Genomic DNA, 24,121 nt, shown 5'->3' on the forward strand with positions numbered 1-24,121 from the left:
ATGCACATTGGAGAAGTAACATGTAAGGGTTGCTAATCTCAAGAAACGCAAGCACAAAATGGATCACTGCCATCATCTATGAGGATCTGTAGCAAATAATGACCATAACAGGCTGATAGGTTTCAAGGGGGACATACCCATTTTTCTAATACCAAAATTGTATCATGTATTAATAAGAAAATTGTTTTGCAGTATTAAAATTAATATATGGAAATATATGATAGAAATAATAGTGGATTGAAGTATTGTTGCTACCATATTAGTATACATCCAAAATACTAATGTAAATGCAAAAAGAAATTAATGATACTAATGCATCTCTTAAAATAAATATACCATGTTTACCTGCGTACAGGGGAACCTTGATTATAAGACGACCATCAGTTTTTTAAGAGGCTTTTCGAGGAAAAGTTATTTTTCACAATTTGGACCAATCAAAATTATAAAATGTTTTATTGGTATGAAGTATGTGCCTAAGAAGTTAACATTATACCTATTCTAAATTGATGCCATTTGTTGATTGTCTAAATTATGTTCCCGTCATATGTCGAGGTGAGCATCAACAAAACTGCAGCACAAAACATGTAAGTACACCATTGGCCCCTATCTAGATTTTTACCGTCTCCCGCAGAAATGAATACTGTTGTTGAGTATTTGTCCAATTTTAAAGTCAATTCAATTCCGACTAAAAGTGGATTCAGGCAAACAGCAGTTTAATTATGGTAGATGTTCCTAAAAAGCCAAAGTACGCAGTATAGATTCCAATGGTTGGCAACAGACATAACTTGCTGCCCGCTCAAGACTCCCCTCTCCGCACTCATCTAGTTCTCAGCTAAGTTGGTATCAGTGTTACCCTTCCTACCTTTCCATAACGCTGTGCTTGAGCAGCTGACACACTGACTGAAATATCTTCTGTGTTGCAAGTCATATGTAACAACAGCAACAATTATGTAAAGAAAAGATTGTAATCAAGATTCAGTCGAATTCTCGAACTTTCGCTCGTCCCATGGTCTACTGGTGTCTGTTTTTACCATCTCCATAACAGTTCTTGGTGCCATAAAAGTATTATCGCAATAATTACAGTTCGTTTTATAAGATTTAATTTATTTGTCAGGCATTTCATTCAGGATTAATTTTCCTTCTTGTTTCATCTGAATGTCACCATCATGATCTAAAGCTGATTAAAAGTTGGTAATGTTTTTACCCGATATTCTAATACCTGAACAGTGACCAAATTTGTCATTTGCAACCCACTTAGTAAATTGTCAGACTCTCACAGTCAAGTAAAATATTGATCTCGGTTCAGAATAAAGTAATGTTTTTTGAAAGACAACATTTGCACTTTTGAATGTTAGCTTTACTTGAAAAGCAGCATTAATGTGTGTACATGGTACCAATACATGATGAGAATTTTTATTACAAACCTGTTCCAAAAAGAGTTTGTAAGATGATAGAATTTAGTGATATTTCCTCCTGGGTTTTACAAAATTGTCAAATTTTAAACAGAACAATAGATTTTGTAGTGACTAGTTCATTGTTCCTCGCATATCTATGGCACTAGCGCTGTGCGAGTTAAATGTCCTTTGACTGTCCGAGCAACATTGATACCGTATCGAGCACTTTGGTGTATCGGGAAAGCTTCAGCGTGTTCAGACACGAGTATCATTTGCCCATCCTGCCCTTCCGAATTCTTCAAAATAAGTCTGGATGTGACCTCAATAGCCAAAGCTTCATCTGTGAAGCTAAAACAACCACTGTGTATTCTATTAAACAAAGTAGAAAATATTAACCTCAATGGCAATAGTTCAATCTGTGAATATAAGACTACATTGTATTTTTAGAACAAGTCTGGGAAAAAGTCTTGTTGTATAAGTGGGCAAATGTGGTACACGCTGATACCAAGCAGGAAAAGATGTTTAAATTAAAGAAAGGCTAGCATTTAGGCAGATTAATTCAATTATTTAGTGTATGTTTACATGTTGTTTGTTATTGACCTCGTCTCTATCGAACTGGTGGAGAGATAAGGGCAGATATCTGTGAACTGATGTTGTTGTAGGTTGTGTACACCTGCAAGACTTAACCTTTTGAATGACATCCAAATATAGTTAACAGAAACACGTGACGTCAGTTGTTACTGTCGAATTGTTTTGTGAGTTTTAGATACACTAAATATTGTTCTATGAAAGCATGTTTTCATTTACTAGCATCGATATGGCACATAAAGAAACTTGGTAGCACAGGTGAACTCTGGGATGAGTAACTTGGAATTGATTTCAGCCATTAAAATTCATCATATGAAGATGATGAAATCCACAAGTTGGATTTGTGGAGTCATTGCATGGGAGCTCAGACAGAACATCACTTGCATAAGTAACATCACATGCTTCAAATTTGATGTTTCTTCAACACATCTGCAAAGTTTCAAAATATTCAGACAGATGGCTAAGCATAGTGAACTAGAAAAATTGCATCTATGCTAGACAATTGTTACAAGCAAATGCTGTTGTTGAATTTTTGGCTGCAGAAAATGAAACTGAATTCCATCCATAGACAAATTCAGTTCACAACAGAAATCAAGAAAAATTGGGTGCTTTCCATCTTTGGATGTTTTGGTATGATGCAAAGATGATGGCACTTTGGGACATGCAGTATATGGGAAACTGACACAGGCGGTATTATACTTCATGTACAAACAACTGCCACCATCCTTCACAGATGATGAGTGTTCTCAGATCTCTGGTACACAGATGAGAGCAGTCTGGAGGACAAGCTTCTACACTTGAGAAGAGTTTTTGAAGCCAATGGGTACTCTCCACAACACATACATACGGCACTAAAAATTAAAGCAACAGTCAGTATAAGGAATGCAGACAAAGACACGGAAAGTTTTAAATCCATGGCTTTTCTGCCACACGTGGGAAGCCTGTCGACAAAAATAGGATGGATCGTCAGCAAACACAAAGTGAAAGTGATTTTTCACCCTCCACCAAAGACAGCAGCACTCCTGGGTACCGTAAAAGATGATTTGGTGTTTGGAAGCCTGGGGTTTACAAGGTCCTCTGTGAGTATGGCCATTCATACATCGCGCAGATGACACATACAGTCCGCGAGAGATGCACAGAGCATTGCAGGCACACTGGGCTCTTACAACCTAATAAATTGGCGGTGACTGAGCACTGTATTGACACTGGACACACTACGGTGTACGATAACATTGAAATTTTAGCCTTGACTTCAACTTTCTGAGACTCGGTAGTGAAAGAAGCAATTGAAATTTGGTTGGCTGATTTCTTGACAGGCTGCACAGGTAGAGCACTTGCCTGCCATGTGGGGAGCCTGGGTTCAGTTCCTGACCAATGCAAGTTTTTAAATGAAGGTGCATATTCTAGGAGCAAATTTATAAATAAAGTTGCTTGTTTCATGAGCATTTCTGTGCAGATGAAAAAATTAATTTGCAATTTTTTAAATTTAAATGATCTTTGTTAACAATCTTAGAAAAGATTGATTTATATTTGTGTGAGGTATGTAATTAGAAATAAGATGATCATTTTTCACAAAATGGCAATTCAGTATGTGTTAAGCAGCGTATATTTGATGAATTTTATATTTAAATGATGTAGGTAACAAAATGAATGGTTACCAGTCTCAAGAGTTACTGATTTTTTTCCATCTTTATGTACAGGGTGATTACAATTAAAGTTAAAATTTCAGACTGCTGTAGATATAGCACCACTGGTCAGAATGACTTCAAATTGCAACAGAATATTATCAGAGAAGTGGCAGAATAAAAATAAGTAATTACAAAATGTAGCAATAGATGGCACTGTAGGTATCATAATTTAATAGTGGTCAATGACAAATGAATCATACAACAGTGCCTAAGGTGTACGTTTGTCGTTAAACTGTACTATTCAGTGTGCATGTGTGTACAGGCATGATACTGTTAGTTACATAAGCCCATCCATCACAGCAAGGTTGTATCATATTGGATGGAAACAATTGGTTTTCAATTGTTCTGAGGCCGAAAACTGCATGAAAAGCATCAATCAGAATCAAATCTGGTTATTAATTTACATGTGACTGGTGCAAAACATGTGACTGGTGCAAAACATGTGACTGGTGCAAAACATGTGACTGGTGCAAAACATGTGACTGGTGCAAAACATGTGACTGGTGCAAAACATGTGACTGGTGCAAAACATGTGACTGGTGCAAAACATGTGACTGGTGCAAAACATGTGACTGGTGCAAAACATGTGACTGGTGCAAAACATGTGACTGGTGCAAAACATGTGACTGGTGCAAAACATGTGACTGGTGCAAAACATGTTCAATATGCTGTCCACCATTTTCTGCAATAAGTTGAAATCGAGAAACACCATGTTCCAGAACTGAACGAAGTGTTTCCGGGGTCACATTCAGAATGTGTTGTTGAATGTGTGCCTTCAATATGCAGCTAAGTTTGCAATCTGAACACTGAACACATCATCTTTCAGATACCCCCACAGCCAAGCTGTAGGGAAATGGTGGCTGATAATTTTAGCATTTTCGAAATGGCAGTGTCAGCAGCTGCTTAACTGGATTTGCAAAGTGCGGAGGTGTGCCATCTTTCATAAAAATGATCCCATCCACGCTGTTGGAGTGCTGGAATGACATGGTTGTGCAAAAGACACTCTTAGCGTTTACCAGTTATGGTACAGGTAACAGGACTGGAAGCACCTGTCTCTTCGAAAAAATATTGCTCTATGATAAATGACGCTGTAAAACCACACCACAGAGTGACCTTTTCAGAATGAAATGGTACTGGTTGATTTGCATGTGGAATTTCCGTTGCCATATTCGACAATTCTGTGTATTGACATATCCTTTCAGATGGAAGTGGGCTTCATCTGCCCACAAAATCTTCCACGGCCAATCATTGTCAACTTTCATGGGAGCAAGAAATTCTAAAGCAAAGGTCCCTCTTGCTGGCAGGTCAACAGGAAGCAACTCATACACATGGGTAATTTTGAATGGATAGCAAAGAAGGATGTTTCATAGGATTTTACGCACCATGCTCATGGGTATGTCCAATGTTTGGGCAATTGTTAAGCACTACATGTTTGCACACCACCACTCGTCTGCCCCTGCATTGCTGTGGCCACTACTTGTCCTGACGTTGAATCAATTCTTTTCCTCCATCTACCATGTTGCACACCAAAATAATGCATCCTTTCGAATTTCCGAATCATTTTCTCCAGACCCACAGCAGTCATGGGACCAACACCGTGTTCCAAACCCTTCAGTGTCCAGCACTTCTGCAAAGTGACGTGTGCACAGTAATTGTTCTTGTAATACAGCTTTATAAGCAGTCATGGTCAACGTCGCAGGCACGAAAGGAGGAAAAGTCGTGTACCTGGCATGTTTATACCAACTTCAATGGTCGCGCGCATGACAGGTGTTTTCATTTACATATTCTGACACGTACAGCGGCATCTATTGATAAATTGTCACTATATATGTATATTTTTCTCCTCCCCCCCCCCCCCTTCTACCATATGTTGTACACCTTCTCTGATAATATTCCATTGCAATTTGACGTCATTCTGACCAGTGTAGTTATTTCTACAGTATTTTGAAAGTTATAACTGTAATTATAATCACCTTGTATTTTACACATCACCAAAATGCTCTTAGAACATGACCTTTGTTTAAGAATTTGCATTGGCTGGTAATCGAACCCAGATCACTCACGTAGTAGATGAGAACTCTACCATAGAGCCACACTGCCTTTCGAAAAGTTGACCTTATTCTATGGCATTAAAGAAGCTTGGAAAACTTCAAAGTTTATTTTCTAAAAAATTTTTGACAGTTGAATTGAATTGCTTGGCATGAGTGATATTTGAGTTCTGACCTTCCGTTACCATACACATAAAAAATTACAAAAATAAAGTTGAGGCGGCCTCTTTTTTTTAGCTGAGAAAAAGGCAATCGGTATGATCTGTTGTGTTAGTTTACTGACTCCATGTTAGTTGGTTTAAAGTGTCAAGGAGTTACAGCACTGTTATCCCGGTACATATTGTACATCTTGTGATTGATGACAAATAACATAATTTTTTTTTTAAATGCGCAATTTACACAGGAAGTTTGCTCTGTGATAACATTTACATGACCATTTTACAGATAGCTATACTGAATTTGCGGCTGGCTCTGGTGGTGGTGTTGCCACTAACCAATGTCAATACTGAAACAAAAGATATTGTTCATATATTAACCTTCAGTTTTAATGTAAAACTTCCAGTCCTACTGTTTTGCAAACAAAAGATGCTAGTATTCCATTGCTTATTTCTCACTTAACATTATTGTTCAAAGAAACAAAGCTGTCTAAATATTTTGAAGATACCCAAAATTTGAAGAACGGCCAGTGGCACAAGGTAAGATTGCTTGACAGGATAAAACTACTGGGATTTAAATCCCAGTCTGACATTCAAAATGCAGTTCTATCATAGTTTCCTTAAATTGCTCAAGGCCAGTGCCAGTACAGCTCCTTTGAACACACAGTAGATTCCCTTCCTCTGTATGAGCTGCTGTAACATTGCTAATGTTCTGATCTATTCTTCCATTTTAGTCTATCGCTAATGTTGTGTGTTCAGAATTTTGAAATAACTTCTGCTGGATGCCTTACTACATGTTGAAAATGTAACATATGGTTCAGAGATGTTATCCAAAATCATATGGGGTTAGTTTTATGTCATCGAGTTGTGAAAGACATTCAGAATCCTGTCATTGCTTTCACTTTTGTGGTACTAATTTATCAGTGCACTTTTCACTCAGCAGGTCTCATTTCAAGCATTTACTTATACGTAATATCATAAATGTTTGACAAATGACACAATAAATTAAATTGCTTTTGTTTTACATAAATAAGAGCACAGACATTGTTTCATCCCGTTTTTCAAGTTCTGCCAGAGTATTTGGTAACAAAATAATCAATGGACGTGATGCAGACTGTTGGTGTCCAAGGAACACACAATTGTAATAACTGATCATGTCACTGTTACCATGATTGCTAATGAACCAATCCTCTTGTTGTGCAGGGGTCACTTGTATACTCAACTTCTGTCTGTCCTTCCCGGTGTTTTGTCTGCTGCCTGCCCTCACAGGCACACCAGCATATCGATCGCTGCAGCATCGCTGTCAGTTGTTTTGTGCAGCATGTGTTGGCATGGTGGCATCAGTGGGTCCATCAATCAGCATTTCCCTATGTTTGCTGGAAGTCTCGTTTTTTGCCCTAATCAACCAGGCATGAGTTGCCAAGCCTTGTTAAAATTGTAGCCAGTATCAGAGTTGATTAGCTGATTCTTGGTTTGTTTCTCAGTAAAAATAGGTGATGCATTCCCAGGGACATTATGTTGGACCAGGACTGTGGTGTCATATTCCGTGCCATCAATGTTCTTGGCGTAGTGTGTATAGTGTGTCTAATATACAATTTGCCACATTGGCAGGAGATTTGTTACAACCTGTTCTTATGAAGTGCAGGCTTATCCTTGACTCTTTGCAGTAATGCTCATGTCTTAGGAAATGGGTAGAATACAGCCTTAATGTGATGTTTCCAGAGGATCTGTTCTCTTGGCTTTTTCTCAAATGCACAGACCTGCCTCAAAGATTATAAAATAACTGTGTACCTGTACACCTGCTACATTAAGACACTACGGAATTCTCAAGGCCCACAAAGGTGTTCCACTTCACCCCATCATCATTGATACTGGTACCCCTCTTTGTACTTGAAGAATCCCTCATGGATATGTTTTTAGCTCCTATATGGACAAATGCCCCCCATCACATATGCAACTCGGTGGATGTTGGACAACAGCTGAACAATCACCATGAGATGTAAAGGGGTATAACATCCTCTTACGGTTAATTTGAAATAGATACTCCCAATCTTTTCATGTATGTCCTGACCTAGATTTTCTGTCTGATAGAACACACTATGGGCAGATGAAAGGGGTCGCAAAGGGTCAGACCAATATCATTGGTTGTGACCAACTTGTGCATGCAGCACTTTGGAGATGAAGCACTAGCATCTGCTTGCCTGAAACGGACCTGCTTCTTTCCTTAACAGAATGTCACCATATGGAAGATTCCTCACACATCTTGACTTCATTCACAGGAACATCAGATTGATAATGCGGGTCATTGTGGATAGTGAGCTGCTCTTTCTGGTTGTCTTGGAGAAGAGGAAGGTGAGTGGAATATTGGGTCACAGCATATACTGAAAACTCACTGACATAAGTGCATGCTCAGAGCAGCCACCATCCAGTGCAGAGAACTGGTTTACTGAAAATCTTAAATGTGTGTTACCGGACCTGGAGCACTGTACTTCAAAACAGTGGAGGAATGTGAACGAGGTGTTGACATTGCATTTGTATTGTACACTGGGACAGTATCAGAGAAAATGTGATTAAGACTGGGTTTTGCTCACCTGTTGAGACACAAGCATTACTGGGGTATGTGAAAAATCATCTTGCACTTTGGAAGACCGAAGTGTGTTAAATTCCCTGTCAGTGTGGCAAATCATATGTCAGACAGATTATGTGCACTGTCAAAACGATACTGAGAACATTGATGACACACTTGTTTCATGTAGCCCAACAGGTAAGTGGTTGTATGACATTGTCTTTTGCAAGTAAATGGTATGAAGTCCAGCAGCATTAGAGTCTTTGCTCTAACATGTGCTGGGACTATGTCATCGTGGAATTTACAATACAAACTAAACTAATCAATCGCTAGCTACAATCTCAGTGAAGCTTGGTACCCAGTACTAGGTGTAATAAGGTCAATGAACGAATCTTTCAGCAAACATAGGGAACTGAATCTTCATATTGATGGAGCTGGTGTTGCCACCACACAGACATATGCTGCAGGGAGTGAATTGTGATCAGAACACCAAATGCTGTGGCAATCTATAAGTCTCTGAGAATGGACTGGAGTTAGATCACTAGGAGGGTGGATGGTGAGAATATAAATGGCCACTGAGTTATCAGATGGGTTAGTTCATCAGCTCAACTGATGATGCCAACAGATTGATCACCAAAATACTCGTATTGTGCTGTTTGGACACCAGCAACCTGCAGTACATTGGTGGATTATTTTTTTCACTGTATTATTCCTTTGAAAACTACCATTTTGTATGTAGAACTCTCACTCTTTCATACATGTACATTAACAGCTGTATTTGGTATGTGGAGAGTTGTAATTAATACAGTGGCTGCTAATTTACTGTCAGCTCAATGAGCTCTAAAGTCTTCAACTTTATTGTTATTTATGTATGTTTGTGTATGATTGTCTGTTGTAACGTACCTTAATTCCAGATGGGCAGTCTACCAATTGCTTCAGATATCTTGACATACTAAGAGGTTGTCGTTACATTAATTGTTCATGTAGCCTCAAACAAGTTTGCTCTCCTTGCAGAGGAATGGATGTGGCTCCTAGGAATCGCCTCATTGAATGCACAGAGTGCCATTCATTATACCATCAAGAGTGCCACCAGCCACCTGTTGGTGAAGCTGATATGGAAGACCCAAGATCAATATGGTACTGTACAGACTGCTTGAAAACAATTAACAGAGCTGTAAGTATAAGTTTTACACTTCTGAAAATATAGTGATCAACATAAAGTAAGATTTTTGGTTAGAATTCCCAGTTTTCAGCTGAAGAATAGTATGCAGCATTACATAAATATAAATAGAAGTATTAATCTCTGTCGATTTACAGAGATGTACAACAAGGACTCAGTGATAACAACAGAAATTGGTTTTTATTCTTTCTCAGAAATGTTTGATAATCTAACAGATGTATTGGAGGGCTAGTTTCCAGTGTCACAAATTGAGAATGTGTTTCTGTTTACAGTACTTGCTATGTACATTAGTAGGTGTATGCAACTGCCTCGCATAAACTAGAGCAGCATAAAGAATTGTTGTTGTTCCAATATTTTGATGTAAAGGGGCCACACACACCATAAAAGGAGGAATTATCCCCTCCCCATCCCCGTTTGTGGGGCAGTGGTCAAAATTTATCCAGGTTTGTTGATTTTTAGTTTACCCTTTTTTTAACATTGTAACATTTGGTCGTCTTCCATGAATTTTTGATACCACAGCCTCTTGCAGGGGCCTGAAAAGTTTGCGCAAAAAGGCATAAAGTGATGGAGAACATGTTGTTTTGTAGTCTTCAGTACACAATTCAGCTCGCCGAAACAGAAATAAATCGTTCTAACTCGATTAGAATAATGCAGAGGAGTTAGGAACTGCGATGATCAATGAAGGACTACTGTTGTTTAACTGAACAAAGTTCGCACCCACAAGTAACAAGTATGAAACATTAAAGCTTGTTCTACCATACTCAGAACCTGACGCAGACGATTTCTGCTCTTCGTTCCTAATTATGTGAAGGAACTTGCTTGTCTTAAAAGTGGAGAAAAATCTCAGATACTGAGCACATGGCATGCTGTAATATAGTGGGCGGCACACAAAGAATGAAACACAGATAAATTCTTAATCCAATTGAGTTCACAGTTTCACAAGATACACACATCATATCATTCAGCCGAAACCCAATGATGCCAGTAATATGAAAATGATAGGCTGCTATTCACGATATAGTGGAGATGTTGCATCACAGACAGGCTCAATAAGAGACTGCTAAGCAGTTGAGCTTTCGGCGAAAAGGCCTTCTATACAAAATGCGTGCACCCCCCTCACACACACACACACACACACACACACACACACACTCTCTCTCTCTCTCTCTCTCTCTCTCTCTCTCTCTCTCTCTCTCTCTCTCTCTCATATGTACGTGTGTGTGTGTGTGTGTGTGTGTGTGTGTGTGTGTGTGTGTGTGTTGTCCTCTAGAAGAAAGCCTTTTGGCCGAAATCTCACTTGTTAAGCAGTCTGTTTTTGTTATACTTGTCTGTGACTCAACATCTCAACTATATGGTGAATAGCAATCTAGCCTTTCATAATACTGTCACTATTCCAGCCTGGATTTCACATGTTAATGTCAGTCATTTTTAAATCCATCTGAGGTTTAAGCAGCCATTGACACAAACAAAATCGCGACACATTCTGGAAGGGAGCTTAGTACCTTTCTGTGTGACCGACAGTGATCAAAGAACCTTCCTGGTACAGACACGTGGCTCCTTTATTTTTCGATGCGGACAGCAAACAAAGCACACATCCCAAAATCACTTGCAGTTTTTGCAGCAGCACCCAGTCAGCACACTTTATGATTGCAAAATTATTTATATCATTGTTAGTTGAAGTTCTCTAAGTAAATCTCTACTTTCTCTATGATCTTTAGAATCAATAGCTTGATAAGTCTTAAATTTTTAACTTCAGAATTTTTCAAATGGAACCAAATGTAGATGGTGGCCTCTGATCTCTCTGTTTTAATTTCTGTGCCTAGATAAAATTAAAATGTTGTCTTGAATCTTGGTGCAGTGCTGTTATCTTGTCTTTGTAGTTTAATAACAAAGGTTACTTAATCTAACTCGTTTAACAAATTTTACTGATAAAAATTGGGTTTCTCTTACTAGTTTAGAAAGTAGGTAGGTAGGTTTTTATCATAAACTGAACCTAATTCCAAACATTTCTGAAATTTTGTAAAAAGTGGAATAATTCAAAAAGTAAGAGGTAGCTTCCTGAAAACTTGTGCCACGTAATTCCAAAAGCAGAACTTTCTAGCATGTAATTTTACATGCCTCTTAGGATTTTAGAAAAAGTAGATTTTCAAAAGAAGTAATTAGCAAACCATTTGAGGTTCACAATATTTGACTTTTTCATAGTTTTACATAATCTGACCAAGTTTTGAAACAATATTTAAAGATTTAATTTTAAATAATATATGGTGCAATCTCTTTGTTAGCAGCTCAAGGCATATGCTTGGCTCTGCTGTCTCAATCTTAGTCCAGCAACGAGGAAAGGTCAACATTCACAGCACTTGCCTGCTTCCCCACATCATCCCCTATCTTATTTTGTGACAAGACTTTATTTTATTTTATTAACAAAATCAATTATTGGAAGGAAGAACTTAATAAAACCTCACATCTCTACTACAGTCTGTTACTAACAATTTCCTTACTTAATAGTAGATGTACAAAAACCTACATATACAGGATCAGTCACCTAAAACTTTCACCACAAATATTGCAGAAATGGGAAGTGCTATTGATGTGTGGTTTTTACAGAATGGATTGATAGTGATACATACACTTCTTAAATGGTACAGTGCCCATCGATTGCACCATTCAACCTGCATAGTTGCTAGGTATGATGTTTTTATATTTGATTTTAACAGGGGAGCTAAAACAGCTTAGGTCTGACCTGCCACTGCCCGCACTGAAACTAGGTTTATTGTGCGGTATTGCTCCCTGTATATCTAGTAAAGCCAACCAGTGCCCTTAAATAGTGCAAGGAGTCCCTGTACCAGTTTTTTGTTAGACACAATTTCTTCAGGTCTAGTTGTCTCGAAGATTCTGTATCTTTTACTCTCCAATGCCATGCATTCGAAGATTAGGTGTGATGCAGTTTCTTCACTCTCATCACAGATCCTACATTTAGGGTCCTCTTCCATTATACTCATTGTGTGTAGATGTATTTTGAAATTCCCATGGCCAGTCATCAGTCGAGTCATGAGTTTGATCTCTTTCCTATTCAATCCCAGGATTACAGAGCTTCTTTTAAAACATGGCTTGGGCATCATTACCTTACAATGTTTTTGTTTCTGGACCTTGGTCCAATATCCTACATGCTGTCTCCTAAGCCACTTCCGTAGTTCTACTTTGATCATAGCCTTGGTGATTGTCAGGACAGGTTCTGGTCCAGTAAATGGAGTTGTTGCCCCCCCCCCCCCCCCATCCTAGCCAATCTACCGACTTGTTCATTGCCACAGATCCCTGAGTGGCTAGGGACCCACACTAGGTTCACCCTATTGCTTCCCCCTAGCTCCACCAGAGCTCTGTGGCAATCTGCAACAATCTCAGATCTTGTTGCAGGAGCTGCCAATGATTTCAGGGCTGCCTGGCTGTCTGAATAGATGTAGATGCTACGGCCATTGTAGCACCTATGCATATTCTCCTCCTCACATTGATTACAGTAATTTCAGCTTGGAACACAGAGGCCAGTTTCCCTAGAGATATGATGCTCTCCAGTCTTGGCTGAACCCCGTACAACCCTGTCCCAATGCCTTGGTCTGTTTTCGACCCATTGGTGAACCAAACGATGTCCCCCATACGGTGTCGAACTGTGTTTTCCCACTGCTCCCTACTTCCAATTATTATGCTTTAAGGCTTGTAGAAGCAGTTGGGAGTTATTATATAGTTGGCAGGCATTTCCCCAGCCATTGCTATATTTACCTCACTCACTATGTTAGTGTGTCATTCTGGATATCCGAATGAGACAGTTTTCGCCAGTTTTAAGTCTTTGTGTCCCAGCTGCTGCCTCCATCTTGACCCAAAGGTGAAGTGGAGGCATATCCAGCATGGCTTCTATTTCAGCGGTTGGTGTGCTACTAATTCCGCCCATTATGGCTAAGCAGGTCAATCTCTGCACCTTAGGAAGCTCCTTAGCCACAACCCGCTGTTCTACCTTCTTCCACCACACTACGGCCCCATAAGAAATCGTAGGTCTAAACATTGTGATGTATATCCAGTGCATACCGCTGGGGCTTAGGCCTCAGTTTTTGCCACAAGCCCTTCTAGTAGTCACTAGAGTACTTTTTGCCTTGGAGCATATGTTCTTAATGTGATGGGTGCAAGTTAGCTTCTCATCCAAGGTTACCCCTAGATATTTCACTATCCCTTTCACAGGTAGAGTTTCATCAAAGAGCTTTAAATTCCAACTTGCGTGCTGAATGTGTCTCTTCGTAAATGGCACCACAACAGTCCTCTTAGGATTAACTCTCAGATACTGTTTAATGCACGATTTTTGCACAATGTCGAACCCTCCTTGTGCCATATTGCTGACTGTGTCAGTGAATTTGCTAAGTATTACTATGACAAGATCATCTGTGTATCCTTGGCAGAATCATTGTCTGGAATTTAGTTCCTCAATGAGTTCATTCACCACTAGATTCCACAGTAGAGGAGACAAAACTACTACTTGTGGGCAGGCTCTAGTGCCCTTAATTACCACTTTTCATTCACCATGGTAGCCTCTACCTTCCTTCCACTAAGCATGGCCCTGGTCCACCTACATATAGTGGTCCCCAGGTCATGCACCTCTGCTGCCCTTAACATGGAATCGAAGATCGTGTTACTGAAGGCCCCCTCGATATCCAGGAGGATGCAGAGAGCTATTTCTTGGAAATGAAGTGCTTTTTCCACCTTCCCAACAAGTTGGTGGAGAGCTGTCTCGCATGATTTACTTGGTTGGTATGCGTGTTGGTTTGGGTGTAGAGGGACCCTACTTAGCCTCCTCTCCCCAGCGTATACATTAACCAGTTTTTCCAATGTTTGAAGAATGGAGGAGGACAGACTGATTGGTCTCATATCCTTGGCCTTCGTATGATAACTCTTTGGCTTTGGAATGAAGACAACCTTCACTGCTCTCAAAGCATTGGGAATGATTCCTACTGCTAGGCTAATCCTCAATAACCTGCTTAGGACTCATATAAGCTTTCCTCCTGCCTGTTGCAGGAGAGCTGGAAAAATTCCATCTGGGCCAGGTGACTTGAACAGTTGGAATTTCCCACCGCCCAATAGATTTTGTTGGAAGTTCACACACCCCTTGGACGATTCCCAGTCCTCTCTTATGAGAACCATTGTCTCTCTGGGGGTCACATACTGGTTTGTGTTGTCCGGCAGAGCATATTGAGGAAAGTGAGTTTGGAGGAGCAATTTCAGCATCTCATGTGCTGTCTTTGTATATTCCTCATCCTCCTTCCTCAACGTACCTCGTGGATTGGTTGGTACTCTAGTGAGAATCTTTTGAAGTCTGGCTTGTGCAGCTGTGCCCTCCACTTCCTCACAGACTGTCTTCCAGGTTGCCTCCTTTGCTTGTCTTATTGCAAGATTGTAATTGACAAGGGCCTCACGATATTTAGCCCATTGTCCTTCATGTCTCGCAATATTAAACAGTCTCCGTACCTGTTTTCTTTGCGTTTCCAGTTTGTTATTCCACCAAGGAACACTCCTATCTGTGCACTTCCTGGTGATTGTGTAGTTGTCATGATATGAGGTCACTATGGCAGAGGTAACAGCCTCAGCTACTTCCTCAAATTCTACTGGATTCCTTATCGAAGTTTTAATTTCTGATAAGCCTAAGTCAAGGTCCGTCCTATGTCTCCCAGTCTGTTTTCCTATTTCCCATTTCAACCTTGAATTTGATGTACATGTGGTCCGATCAGGATGGCTCTAACACCACATACCATTGTTTGACATAGCTACCCATTGTCATGGAACCAAAGGTTATGTCAATTACTTCTTCCCTTCTGCTGTTCCTGAATGTAGGTTAATTGCCCCTATTCAGGACCTCTAAGTTGTTAGCTAAAAGAAATTCAAGAAGGTACTCACCTCTAATGTTGGTGTCCTTGCTGGCCCACACTAGGTTGTGGGCATTGGCGTCGCATCCCACCAGCAGTCGATCACCTTGCCGATGGCAAGTCTCTACCAGTCTTCTCACCTCCAAGGGAGGAGGAGAGCTATCTTTGTAAGGAAGGTATGCTGAGGCCAAAAGAATTTCCCTCGTGATACCGTCCTCACATTGCTGCATTTTAATGGTCACTAAATCCCTAGAGCAGAAATCCATTATTGGCGTGAAATAAATGCCATTTCTTACCTAATTGCATGCTCTGGAGTTTCTTGGATTCCTAGCATAGATCAGCTTACCTCCAGTGCCACCAAGGCCCGATACACCCCCTTTGTATAAATAGGGTTCTTGTATCAGGGCCACGTCCACTTCCTGTCTCCTCAGGCAGTGGCTCAGGGCAGCAGTGGCCCCTTTACTGTGCTGCAGATTAATCTGCAGCACCTCCAGGCTCTGCCATACTGCCATATTTGAGGTCTTGAGAACTCTGACGGTGACCTGCAAGAACCCTAAAAACAGTTTCAGGTCTTGCTCCCGCATCGCCTTCAGGGACTTCTCACCAACCTCCACCACCAGGGTTCGTCCTTCCAGAGCAACCTTCTGGTTAATCACTCTCCAATCTTCTGTTGAGACTTTTGGGTTGTGGGCCCCTATTTTACCGAACAGTCTTTGGAGAGACTTCCTTAAGGATCTTAGATACCCATAATGATACCTTTGCGGTCTTAAGAAGCTCCTCTGCTGTCTTGAGCAGCAGCTTCACATCTTCCCACGGGGATATCATGGGCACCTTGCCCTTGAGCCATTCTAGTGTGTGCACCCTCTCACAGACAAAAATGAGTGAACCACAATCTAGATAGACCCTCCTGAAGTTGGGACCTGTGCCACAGTGTCCCCTCCTCCCCCCCCCCTCCTCCCCCCCCCCCCTCCTTTCCCCCCCCCCCCCCTCAATATTTTTAAAGAGGGCCATTTGTACTAATTCCTCCTGCTGCGAGGTGATGGCCACCAGTGGTTAACCTTCCTGGATAACTGCCATCCTAAAAACTGAGACTGCAGTACTACTGGTCTGTTGGTCTGTTTCCCTATTTCTTGCCTCAGTTTTTTTCTGGACTCGCTTATCCAGGGAGGAGGGAGTCTTTGATTCCTCCCTTATCCGCTTACTACCTGTCTTTGACGTTGTGGGGGGGTCTGCGTGTCCCCTTCAATGTGAGAGTGTTTTTTCCTGGGGGTCTTAGGTTCTAGTCCCTTTAATTCCCTCCACTTGTTTTTAAGAAGCCATTCTTTCCCTTCCTTTTTCCTCTGTTCCCTGAGTAGTTTCCTCCTCTGGGCCCCAGACAAGCCTTTGATCTTAATCTGGTGTGTGTGTGTGTGTGTGTGTGTGTGTGTGTGTGTGTGTGTGTGTGTGTGTGTTTTGTGCAGCAAGTACACATAGTCTCACATGTTTGAATGCTTTTAGCCTGGATCACGCATACGAGATGATTTTTTTATTATTTCTCTTTGTCACTTACGTTCATGGATACCTTGCCAGTTTTACCAGCACTAATCTCTTAAACCTACTTTGTTTCTTCTGGTCCCTCTTGGCACATATTAATGTGGTGAAACAGTTTGTGAGAAAGTTATTGTTGTAGGCCGTAAGAACCAGTATGATGATCACCTTAAACTGTGCTTCTGTCTAAACAAGAAATCGTGCTGTTTCTGTTTCACTGTCTCTTCATAGGTACAGTTTGTAATGAAGTAACACCTCTCTTATGAAGTTTTGCACTCTTTTTTTTTTTTTCCTATTTCAGGTGTCTAAGCCACATGCTTCACCAAAATCAACTGTGAAAGACCCTGTCTCAACTGTGAAGCCTACATTGAAAGCTGAATCTGCACCACCAACTCTTGTATTCAAAAGAACAGAAAAGGTAGGTGGGTATTGGAGGAGGAGGGGGGGGGGGGGGAGAATGAGGCAGATAAACATTATTATAGAGCAAACCTAATAAAGAATTAATATGACAGTGGCAGAGATTGTGGAGCAACTGTTTTATTGCATACAATGCTCTTCAACTTGGTGGTCAAGTTTGCGCTGCTGACCACAGTTTTGCAGTGGCCATTTGTGCATGTGCGGATGGAGGTGCATGTGCGTGCATGTTCTAATGTTACTCCAACTGCAGTTCTGGCTGAAATACTTCTCATTATGAGAGATTCATCATAGTATGAGAGTGGTGTAGTTTTTGCAGTGGAATATTAGCTCTGAACTGTTAAATTTCCTCCATCAATAAAGTCCATAAGGGGATGTATATTGCAGATTTGCCTGGATTTTTGATGTGATGAAAACTTGGATGTTAAAATAATATTTTTGAACACACTGATGAATCCTTTTAACAGTGGATGTATTTTCTGTAAGGATTTGCCAATATGTTCACCCACAAACTGCCTTCTACCAACATGACTGACAAAACAGCAACTGTTACAGACTTTGCATCATTACATTGGCCAAACTGCGTCCGACTCAGTGCTTTGCACCACTCAATATATACTCTATCTCAACAGTGCATGTTGTCTGGTCTTTTGTCAAAAACAATTACATTCAGATTTATAATGAAAAGTTAATGATTTACAACAAACTGTTAGTATGGTTTAAAGATAATAAATGATGATTCATTCTGAATACATTTCTAAATATTATTCTTTCGACTTTTGTGTCAAAACTTGGATATGAAGTTAAAATAATACCTTTCATAAAATCATTAATTACATCTTAATCTCACATTGGATTTTATTTCTAATATTAATTGAGGTGCAGTACAAAATGCCAATAAGGAATTTTAGGTTAAAGTTCTGTATGATGATTTCACAGCCTCATAATGAGTGAAAATCATAGTGTTTACATCTGAATGTTCAAGAATCATTAATGAAAAAGTTAATTACTGTTCTAATTGGTTTTTCATTATTGACATGATACATAAAGTGCCCAAGGCACTTTAAATACATCAGATGACTAATGTTTTCAGAAAGTCTATTTGTAGGTAAGTTGAAACTTAAAAATTTTGCTAATTAATTATTGGTTTAATTATAACATAGATATTTCTCCAAACATTTAAGTGGGAATGTAATAATGCAATCACAAGAATGAAATTATAAATTTTGCTGTAATTTATGACAGTATGTCAATGTCACCTAGCTTTCTAACTAATTATAATTTTCTGTCAATTACAGTTGAATGATCTGAAATGATGTTAATATTGTTGATTTGGTATGTAAGTGAACCATATAGTTTAATTTGCTGATAGAAATTAAGAAAAACCACAATTTCTAGCTTTTGTCCATTACATATTGTAGATTGGGTAATACACAATCTGCAGGACTTTAAGTGGTATTTAAGCCTTCATTAACTAGCCTAGTCCTATTACAGCTTGCTCATGTGTGGACAGTTAGTTTGTGGCTGTGTTATTATGGAAACTTAAACAATCAAAGTTCGAACACATTTTTGACTGCACAAGTGGTCCTACCTCTAATGGGGATAATACATGCTGTGAGGTCGATTTACTCTGTGGGTCATGTACCTGACTCTTCCTGAGGGAGGTGACCTGTGGACATCTGAGGAGGAGTAAAAGAGTGGGAGTGGCTGATGGAATTTGTGTATATCAAGTAGATAAGAGTGTTATTTTGGAAGATATAGGAAGGGTTTTAGAATATTCACCAGAGTTAGGGAAGTGGTAGTTTTAATCCTGGTAACGGTATTGATTTGGTAGTTTCTGTTTGGAGTGGTGGTCATTTAGATGCACAAGAGATTATGATATGTTAGTGTACCAGTTGAGGAGTGTTCGTTTGAGTATCAAGACCATGGAGATGATCTGCACATTGGAAGGAAGACTGCTTCTCATAAGACTTTGATGATAAGACCAAAGGGACAGGCTTTTTTGGCATCATGTGGAAGGGAAGGGAAGGTAGCTATCATAGTGAAGGTACTGTTAGTAATTAGTTGAATTCATTCTGGAAAAGTCTGAGGTCAGTCAGAGAAGTTGAGGTCAATGTCCAGTAAAGTGTCTCACTAAGCAGATCTGGGAAAAGTAAAATATTTTGAAGTCATGTTAAGGATACAAAGGTATGAGAATATGGGCATGAAGCCAAGACTATAAACATGTCACAAATGAATGTAATCAAATGATGGATTTAACGATTTTGAATGAATAGAAGATATTCTTCTGAGGCTGATAAATTACCATGGGTGGATGCTGTGGGTAACGTCCATGGCTTTCTCAAGATTTTTTTTTTTTTTACAGTTCATCCTTTTTAAGATGACTGTTTGTATCTAAAGCTACAAGCAGAGGAAACCTATGGGAGGGGATGGATCAATTCTAAATGTCTTTAGTGTATGCACTGGGGTGGAGGTACTACTTCATATAGGTGAGAAAGCTATCTGACGAAGGTCAGTCATCAGGAAGAACAGAGCATCCTATGTTTTTAATTTTGTAGATCATGGGGAGTTGGTGTAATATGGGTACGTAGAAGCAGTAGATGTTATGAAGGAAAAGGATTAAGGTAAACATTTATGTGGTGGGCCTAAGAATTTAAGTGCACATATGAGGTCATGCTGTACTTATGGATTGGAATTGTTGCAGCAAGCTTTTCTGGAGGAAATGATGGGCAGTGAAGCTTTTTCCAAGAAATGATTATGGTCCATTTCAACAGTTATGGAGGCAAAGTCTGCAAGGAGGATGATTAACGTCAGATCAATTTTGAGGCTCTCAATAACAGCTTTTTCAGCAACTGTGAGATTGGTATCATCAAGGAGAGATCTTGGGAAGAAAGATGAGTCAGTCTGTTGAGGTGAGGAAATTCTTGGTTACCAGGGGGTTGGTTAGGGGGCAGACATGGCTGGATGCAGCTATAGAGCAGTTGTCATGATTTGATGTTGGCTTTGCTGATTATGTTCAACAACAGTGAGGCCATTGGGCAGAATTGAGAAATCTGTAGTTATTAGATTTTGAGAGGATAGGCTGACAGCATTGTAACGTATCTGCCTCTGATGTTGTGTGTGTTGAGTGTAAATGTGAGCTTTCATGTGTGGCGAATGAAAGCTGTGATATGTTTAAGAATGTCTGCATCACAATACAACATTTCAATACTCCCCTCTGGGTTGTGATCGCAGTATAACTAGTGAACACACAATATCCAAATGTTACTGAAGCCAGTTTTACACGACATACAATTGAACCACCCACGTGCTATACACAGAATGTAAACTGGTCACTAAGTAAATAGAGAGGTTCTTATAAATGTACTAAACAATTAAGAGTTCTGTTCATTGATTCTGATTCATTTGTTTATTCCTTGAAAGAGCTACTATAGACATCCCAACGGTACTTCAGAAGTGGCCAACATATGGGTCTTTAAAGTTAGTATTACTACATATTAGGAGTATTCTATGCAGTCTGGACACAGCCCATCATCATTAAGTTTGTGTAAGAAAAGGCGATTAGATTGAACAACTGTCTCCATCATGATCAGTGCCACGGGAAACAAATGAAGTGTCATCTTCTGACTGAAAGCAGCTACTTTCAATAGAGAAACAGTTGTGTGTGTGCAATATGGAGCTAGGGGAAGATACACAACAGAAGATTAATATCAATAACATATCCCAACTGCAAAAGGGAACAGGTGCAATACTCTTGCTCAAATTACTTCAGGTCTTACTAGTGCTTAGGCTTCTCCAAGAACGATTATCTAATTACAGTGTCAAAAGGTGTATTCAGTCACTTGTCTGATGCATCTACTGGCAACATACCCAAATACCTTCTGCCAAACTGTATTGTTAGCACAGTCTACCAATGATCTTCTGAGATGAGTACTATCCAAGTGCGACAAATTATTCTAGGTACCAGCTAGTGAGCAGACAATGAGAAACGTGTTACCATGCCAAAAACACAAAATTTTACTGGGTAATTGTGAGGGAGGGGGGTCTGTCCAGTGGCCTCACTGTTGAATGTAATCAGCAAAGTCAACATCAAATCATGACAACTGCTCTATAGCTGCATCCAGCCGGGGTGTCATGTATATGGACAGTTAGGACATCACTTAGATTGATATTAATTTTAACCTTATTCCCAGATAGCATCCCAGGGATGCTCTTAGAAGACGTGCTTCACAAAGACTACTTAGTCACGAAACCCATCAGGAGAAGGAATGGGAAAACCTACCTACAGTACCTCCAAGCAGCTTTTTCGCGAGTATCCTTAACTGATGCAGATTGTTAATCTGATAAATGTTTCGGATAACGACAGTTCTTGCCATCTGTTGATACTACTGTGAGTGTAACTTGTGCAACTTGTTTTTGTGTAACTTGTGGGTGTCCATAGTTGGAACATTTGTTTTGACATGTGAATGAAGCCTGAGTACTTCAGAAATTTTTGTATGATCTTTTCATGCTCCAGTACCTGTTTTTTCACATGTAATTAAAGTCGAAACTTTTGAACTTGATCTATTTATAACTGAGTTCACAATTCCTCTTCCAACATAAACTTCTCAGAGTTGGAACATATCCTTTCATCCTGCAACCCACCTGGTATCAGATTTTGTAGACCTTATTCTCACTTTAGATTTGCTCTTACCAGTCTCATCCAGCTGAATAGCTCTTCCACCTCCCCAGCCTCACAAATCTATGTGCTTCTGTGCCTTTTCTATTTTTTCCTCATTACAATCTATCCATCTTGTTCATCCACACTATTTCCTTATTGCTCCCCTCCCCATCACCCTGATCATCTCACCACCTGTCCTAACTGAGGTCACCACCTAACTCTGTGAAGGCGAAGTGTCAAAGAATGGGGGTCTTAGCTGATCTACCATAATCAATCATTTCTATATGTGTCTTGCAGCTGTTCCTGCCTTTGTTTTGAAATCTCTCTTTCTAATTAATTTGGAAGATATATAAAATGACCTGGCACTCTGAAACTCATAATTTTTTACTGTCGAGGTCAGTGACATTATATAAACAAATATGGGAAAGAATGTACGAATTTTGGACATAATCTTTGACAATAAATTAAGATGGTTACCTCACCTGAAAGACTGGAGAACAAAGTGTGTACAATTTCTCAACATTCTAAAACCTCTCTCTCAAGAAGCTAGACACTGTCCATCATGAAGGCATCAAGTTACCAGTAGCCACCTCTCAGATCAGTCCAGTTTGGAGTAAGTGTAACAGAAACTGGTAAACCACTACTGAAACATGGAAGTACGACAATGCCAGCGCGTAAAGTAATACCATTGACATTGCCTCAATCATTGTCATTTAACACGGTTGATTGTACAAAGTCGGAGGGTATATTTTGTAATTGGTTACATTCTGCCAAAAGTTTTTAAATCCGTATTATATAATGCCCCGGGGGTAGGGGACTGGGGCTGGATCCATCAGACTGCATGATTATGAGCCACAAATGAAATCAAATGTTGCTCTGGCTACTATAAATACTCAGTGATTTTAATCTTCATCAAGTGCAAGAAATCTAATTTTTTGATACAGGTTTTCTTTCATATTATTGTTACCTATATTGAGTTGACAACAATCATGGGTTAGTGATATGCATGTGTACAGATGGTGATAGTATCACATACATAAGGTGTGAAAGGGCAGTGCATTGGTGGAGCTGTTATTTGTACTAAAGTGAGTCATGTGAAAAGATTTCTGCTGTGATTATGGCTGATGACGGAAATTAACAGACTTAGAACACGGAATGATAGTTGGATCTAGGCGCATGGGATATCCATTTCTGAAATTGTTAGGGAATTCAACATTCTGAGATCCACAGTGTCAAGAGTGCTGAGAATACCAAATTTCAGGCATTACCTCTCTCCATGTACCACAGTGGCCGACGGCCTTCATGTAATGACAGAGCAGCAGTATTCGCTTGGTTATCAACGCTAACAGACAAGCAACACCGAATGAAATAACTGCAGAAATCAATGTGGGATATACGATGAACATTTCTGTTTGGGCAGCATGGCAAAATTTTGTGTTAATGGGTTATGGCAGCAAATCGATCCATGTGCCTTTGCTTACAGCACGACATCGCCTGCTGTGCTTGTCCTGGGCTCATTATCATATCAGTTGGATTATAGACAACTGCAACACTGTGGCCTGGTCAGATGAGCCTCAATTTCAGTTGGTACGAGCTGATGATGGGGTTAAACTGTGGTGCAGACCCCACAAAGCCACAGACCCAAGTTGTCAACAAGGAACGGTGCAAGCTGTTAGTGGCTCCATAATGATGTGGGCTGTGTTTATATGGAAGCAATCATTCACTGGAAATGGTTATGTTCGGCTACTTGGAGACCATTTGTTGTCATTCTTGGACTTTATGTTCCCAGACAATGATGAAAGTTTTATGGCTGACAGTGTACCATGTCACCTGGCCACAGTTCTTTGTAATTGGTTTGAAGAACATTCTGGACAATTAAAGTGAATGTTTTGGGCACCCAGATCGCTGGACATGAATCCCTTCGAACATTTGTGGGACATCATTGACAGGTCAGTTGGTGCACAAAATCCTGCACCAGCAACACTTTTGCAATTATGAATGGTT

General features: G+C 39.9%; 1 protein-coding gene across 3 annotated transcripts in view; it reads left to right on the forward strand.

The window, feature by feature from the left end:
• Positions 1 to 24,121, forward strand: part of LOC126470262 (integrator complex subunit 12) — a 74,361-nt gene that overhangs the window by 39,781 nt on the left and 10,459 nt on the right. For all 3 annotated transcript variants that reach the window (XM_050097996.1, XM_050097995.1, XM_050097994.1), the window contains exons 4-5: positions 9,454 to 9,613; positions 17,345 to 17,461. In XM_050097996.1, coding sequence (XP_049953953.1) covers positions 9,454 to 9,613; positions 17,345 to 17,461 — 277 coding nt within the window. The remainder of the gene's footprint in view (positions 1 to 9,453; positions 9,614 to 17,344; positions 17,462 to 24,121) is intronic.

This window comes from Schistocerca serialis, chromosome 3, assembly GCF_023864345.2.
Source record: "Schistocerca serialis cubense isolate TAMUIC-IGC-003099 chromosome 3, iqSchSeri2.2, whole genome shotgun sequence".
Taxonomy (NCBI): domain Eukaryota; kingdom Metazoa; phylum Arthropoda; class Insecta; order Orthoptera; family Acrididae; genus Schistocerca; species Schistocerca serialis.